We start from the raw sequence: 6,299 nt of genomic DNA, 5'->3' as shown, positions 1-6,299 counted from the left end.
CGTGTAGAAAACACGATTACACCTCTCACGCACTAGTCCACCGCAGCGTCCATCGGCGCTCCGGCTGTACTCACTGTAGCTGTTGAAATCCTGGGATGGTTCACCGCCCTGACCGCCAGCTCGGCTGTGGGAACTGTTCCTTCGCATTGCAGTTATGACGGTCACGCACAATGTGGCCTTTTTCCTTCACCGTTCTCCATGCACAATGACAACTGCACCATTTCCTTTCAGGGCTGCCTCCTTTTCTTTTATTTTCTTTTATTTTATTACCGCTTTCTCCCGTTTCTGCAGTTCTCTTGTCTGATGGAATGATCGTTTGACCCTTTTTCTTCAGGCTCTGATAGCACGCGATGTGACGACGGTCTGGAGACGGTCAGTATGGCTCTGAGCAAGTTGTCGCGTCATTAATAAATTCCCTTTTTTTTCTCTCTTCTTTTCTCTCTCCTCAATGCTTATCGTAGAAGTGGAACAAAAAGGTAATTCAATAAGTTAATCCAGTAAACGGTGTCACACGCTGCTCTTTTATCCATGGCTATGTAAATACATGCTTTATCTGATAAAATATGGAATTCATTACCCGCTCTGTCACACCATGCTAATCACCCCGTTACCTTTTTGTTGCTGAGTTTGCGTTCCTGCGCTTGTTAATGGCCCATTGGCTCACTGTAACTGTAAGGTGACTCTGCTTTCACGCGCGCATGTCACGTGCTCCCGCTGAAGACCACTGTAATGTGTTATAGAGATGCTTGTCTCTTCAAATTCTAATGAATGTTGACCTTTCAGCGGGCCTTTAATAAATTAAAAAACAAATTACTTTATGAGTAATATGCGGGGGGGGCTGAAATGGAAAATGATGCTTAAAAGAAAATGTTTACATGCATATTTTTTCTCAAAAATGCTGCAGGCTCTTTGATACAATACAGGAGATTTAAATTGTAGCACACTCTGTAATCGAGGTTAAACCCTGCCCACAGCACACTGGCGCCTCTCCTGGAGACATCCACACGCCTCTTTTTTTGCGAGCATCGTTCCTACGCGTTGGGATAGAGCGCCCTGAGAAGGGTTTGGGATCAGCGGGATCCCTCCGAGCGAGATGCCGGCGTTGTGAATGAGGATAGCAACCTGAGGCTGTTCCTGTCAGAGATCGAGCACCGTGTGGGTGGTGTCCATACATCCGGAACAGCCTCCGGCCATAGATTAGGCCTTCACCTGCTTGTCCGCTCCTATAGACACAGCTGGCTCACATTGCTGTTTTTGCTGCATAAAAAAAAAAGTTTGGCAGCTTGAAAAATAACTTATATTTGTCCACATGAGCGTATAAAATAGCGCACTCAGCAGCAAAAATTCCCCCGTTGCTATGTGAAAACATGTTGTCTCGACCGTCACCTGTTAACTAACGGGGAGATTCTTCATTCCGGGTCCCGTAACGCCAGCGGTTCTTGCTAACAAACCCCTCGCCATCTCCTCATCTCTTTCATCCGAGTCCAGACACGTTTCTTAATTGTGTCTGCGACGCTTCTGCCAGTTCTCTCATCGCCTCACATTTTACGGTCTCCTCAGTTTGACCCGCTTTAACTTTCGGAGGGGCGGGGCCGGCGCTTTGAAGGCTCGTGATGGATCAGTGAGGTCGCCGGTTCAGTTCCCGGGTGGGCCACTGCGATTGCATCACCCTGCAAAAATTCACATTCTTCACATAACCTGCCCGAGGCGAAGGGACTTCTCCAAGTAAATCATTAATAATATTACTGACTCGCCATTTACACTGAACTGTTACCTGTCATAATGATGACATGCTTGATAAAAAACACCCAAAAAATGTGTTTTCTGCATATCTGCCCACGCTGTAGCTGAGCCACCTTCAGCTGTGCGTCAGGAACTTCCACATATTTATTGAAGTTCCTGGAATCATAAATCACTGGGAAGCAATTTCATTCCTCATTACTTTTTTTTGTATCACATCAGACAGGCCAGAGATGCCTTTGTTTCCAGCAACACATGCATTGTCCATCCTTTGAGTCCCCAGACTAATAAATGAGTCCTGCACTCCTTCATTTTCATCTGCTCTTCCCAGAAAGTCATGCGCGCAATTCCTTCCTCTGGGAGTGCCAGCAGCTTCCCGCATTCCCAGCATTCCCATTTCACAAGCACCAACATTTACTAAATATAACATGAAGGAATTAAGCAAACCGACATATGACAGGAAATGTACTATGTAAGAAAATAGATGCTTAGAGTGCCTATCTATGCATTTTTATGATGCAAATACTTGTCTGTGCATAAATGACAGGAGATGTAAGGGCATTGTTTGTCTAAGAGCTTTATGATACACGTTTATTCATCTGAAATGGTGGAATGTTTAATGTCCCCTTGATTAGTAAATTAAATTAAATTAAATTAAATTAAATCCCAATTATGTGTATAATTCTGATCAATAGTGTATACCTGTCAAAGCCCTCTGTGTTGCCATACAGTAAATCCTAACCCCCTCCCCCTCTTTGTGGGAAAACTGTGGGAAAATTGTGGGAAAATAAACAATAATTGAGGAATTGCCAGTGTCCTGCACCACAAATGGCATACCTGTCAGCATAATCTAGTTGTCCACACAATGCGATTACACTCTTACCCCACTTCTTACTATATGACTCCACATGTGGCAAATTAAAATGAAAGCTGGTGCTGGTCCGTAAAATGTCAGCAGTGGCATCCAGGTGTCAGGCAGGAATGGCTGACCCGTATCCTGCTTTGACACTTCCTTTGTTATTATTATTATTGACTCTTTAGTCTTCCTGTGCCCGGGGCTCCTGCGGGGCGTGTACCAGAGCGAACACCTTTTCGAGTCGGACCACCAGTCCGGGGCCTGGTGCAAGGACCCCCTGCAGTCGTCGGACAAGATCTACTACATGCCCTGGACGCCGTACCGCACGGACACGCTCACAGAGTACTCCTCCAAGGAGGACTTCATCGCGGGGCGGCCCACCACCACGTACAAGCTGCCGCACCGCGTGGACGGCACGGGCTTCGTGGTGTACGACGGCGCGCTGTTCTTCAACAAGGAGCGCACGCGCAACATCGTCAAGTTCGACCTGCGCACGCGCATCAAGAGCGGGGAGGCCATCATCGCCAGCGCCAACTACCACGACACCTCGCCCTACCGCTGGGGCGGCAAGTCCGACATCGACCTGGCGGTGGACGAGAACGGGCTGTGGGTCATCTACGCCACCGAGCAGAACAACGGCCGCATGGTCATCAGCCAGCTCAACCCCTACACGCTGCGCATCGAGGGCACCTGGGAGACGGCCTACGACAAGCGCTCCGCCTCCAACGCCTTCATGATCTGCGGCGTGCTGTACGTGGTCAAGACCGTCTACGAGGACGACGACAACGAGGCCACGGGCAACAAGATCGACTACGTCTACAACACCGACCAGAGCAAGGACGGCTTCGTGGACATCCCCTTCCCCAACTCCTACCAGTACATCGCCGCTGTGGATTACAATCCCCGGGACAACCTGCTGTACGTCTGGAACAACTACCACGTGGTCAAGTACTCCCTGGATTTCGGAGCCATGGACAACAGACTGGGTAAGTCCACTGACTGCGGATGTTTGTTGTGTCATTGTTGTGTTGTGCCGTCTGTTCCCGTTTCAACCTTTGAATAGCCGGCCAGCGATCTAAGTCGGTGTCCTAGAACACAGGTGAATACCCTGTGCACTCAACCTAAAGCTTTCTTGGGTTTCTGTTTTTAAAGAAAGTGCCTTTTATTCTCGTAATGAGTTCTGTTATTCTTCATTAACAATCCCCTCCAAACAACATACAAGGATGATTAAAAAAGGCTGCAAAACTCTTAATTAGGAATTCTTGATGTCTCATAAGTAGGTCTGCAGTAAGATGTGAGTGAAAGATCATTGATCAAGCAAGTGGGGATGAACGATGTAGATTAGTGACTTGAAAACCCTTGAAGATGGGAATTGAGATGAATATTTATGCATATTAATTTTGGAGGTCGAAATTATTTGGTGGAGATTCTGATTTAGAGATTGTTGAGCAGAAAAATTATGCATAGTGGAACACAAAGTACAAATGTCATTACTGCATAGTTTTCAAGTTGCAATTTAGTGGCATATGAATTATGAAGTAACTGCAATTGTGAGTAGTTTGAGGTAGTGTATATATTTTACTATTTAATTACAGCTGTCTTTTAGTGAGAATACATGCCCTTTTCTTACATGTATGGATTGTTTGCAGCTGAAGAAGGATTATGTATAAATAAGAGATACTAGTATTTTTCTTATGTATATTCATGTTTACAGTTTCGCTTTTATTCAACAATAACTGGATAAATACATAATGTATTTTCAAGGCATGATCACTGGACTATGTAGAATAGTATGATTCACAATGTGATTTTCTTAATGCCAGCTAAAGGTCAGTTGCTGTAAGGCAATGTTTCGTCTGTGTTTTTTATATCAGCCATAGCTCACATTTCCACAAGCCAAGTCAAGAATCATTTTGATTTCAGAGGTAAGTGCTATGAAACAAAGCATCGTAAAATGACCTTAAGTACTATGAACACACATTTTACATCCTGTTTCGTAGTACTTACCTCTGAAATCAAAGTTACTTAGCTAATAATTACACATAAGTAGCGGGTATATGCCCAGTGAATACTAGGTAGGTAGCAGGCTGTAGAATAGAGGGTTACCGAAACTTTTTTTCTTCTCTCTGCTCAAGTTTCCAAGTTTCCGGAAAAAGCTTCAGCTCGGGCCCCTGCCAGGACAACAAATGCTTCCGTGGTGCCCTGTGGGCCCGGCGTTCCTTTTGTATCGACCGCGATAATTAACGGAGGTCTTGTGTAAAGGGATCTCATCATTCATGTAGGTGTGATAGGAATTTAATCCAGCCTCCAAAGGATGAATGGAGAACTCCCAAGGCTCCCCGGCTATTTGCTGAATGTAATTGCTTCTTGGTGCCTTTTAGGAACGAACATGGTCTGGTCCGTTCTATATTAAATGACGGTCTATCAAGCTATGCTTTTACATGCAGTCGGGACTCGCGCTACAAGAAATTATCCAAAGGGTATCAAGGAAACTTTGTTTTATCCGATTACCCCAGGAGTAATGGACTTCTCTGGTCTCCAGGGAGGTGGGAGAAGTCTCCAGATCAATTGGTATTCAGTGCACTGACCTCCAAAGTGCTATTAAGGATAGACTGCTGACAAGGGGAAGATAAATAAATAAAATCAATGCCACTGCCCTGGCCACTGTCTATAGAATCTCATCACAAATTAATTGGTGGAATTTCGGACTATATTGCTCTGTCCCCCGAATCCCTGAAAAGGTAGCCACCACTTGCATACAAAAGTATTATTTATTTAACTCTTTTTTTATTGTTCGTCCCTCCCCTAAAAGCGTGCGTGGTTTTTTCTCGTCCAGCCAGTGTCACACCGGTGATCATGCCCACCGCAGTGTCGCGGATGTTTGGCATTCGTAAAAGGCTGCTTTCGGGAAACGGGCGTACGCCGATTGGCCAGTCGGTTGGTGGCGTGCGATGCAGACGCCCGGGAACAACGCCAGCGTGGCGCACGGTGAGGAGCTCGGTCTGCGCTGCGCTGTCCCTTGACCCTGGCTGCTCAGACACGGGTTCATATTTTATGCAGAGTTATACATGATCTACAAGAGGCCAGATGTTCCCACCTGTCTCCCTGCCTCCACCCCTGCCCTGGCCCCCCCCCCCCCCCCCGTTCCCCTAGCGTAAGCAGCACCTGAGATACCCTCGCGGTGGAGCGTGCGGGACACGGGGGTGGACCAGGGGAGCCTTTCCGCAGACGTGTCCGACGTCCGCAGCATGCTCCGTGTCATCGCATGACGGCGTGTGAAGTGATGCACACGGTACAGTCCGGTACAGTCCGCGTGTCGTCTGCCAACACGTCAACACGTCAACACGCGTGTGCTCTCTCCCCGCTCACCACTCTGCTTATTTTCAAGAGCAATGACTACGGAGGACATTCCTAACCGACGGGCCTTTGGGATGTCCGGAGCACTCCCGTACAGTACAGTGCTCGCTTTTACAGAGTCCGTCGGATGTGTCATTGAAGTGAGCAGTGCAATGCCGCCGCGATATGAATGTGTATTATTCATTTATTTGAACAGATGATGTGAGATATGAAACGAGACGTGAAAAAATATCATTAATTTGACTGTGTTTGGAGTTTGACACTGAGGAGCTTATGATGTCCTGCTAGTCTATTCTGGCTGAATATGCATTCATTATGTTGTGGAATGCGCGCTGAACGAGTTCAG

General features: G+C 46.7%; 1 protein-coding gene across 1 annotated transcript in view; it reads left to right on the top strand.

The window, feature by feature from the left end:
• adgrl3.1 (adhesion G protein-coupled receptor L3.1) overlaps positions 1–6,299 on the top strand; it is a 202,425-nt gene that overhangs the window by 97,015 nt on the left and 99,111 nt on the right. The window contains exons 5-6 of the mRNA XM_061244330.1: positions 462–476; positions 2,782–3,582. Coding sequence (XP_061100314.1) covers positions 462–476; positions 2,782–3,582 — 816 coding nt within the window. The remainder of the gene's footprint in view (positions 1–461; positions 477–2,781; positions 3,583–6,299) is intronic.

The sequence above is a fragment of the Conger conger genome, chromosome 6, assembly GCF_963514075.1.
Source record: "Conger conger chromosome 6, fConCon1.1, whole genome shotgun sequence".
Lineage (NCBI taxonomy): Eukaryota > Metazoa > Chordata > Actinopteri > Anguilliformes > Congridae > Conger > Conger conger.
The sequence above is the reverse complement of the archived record's forward strand: the minus strand, read 5'-3'. Positions and strand labels throughout refer to the sequence as shown.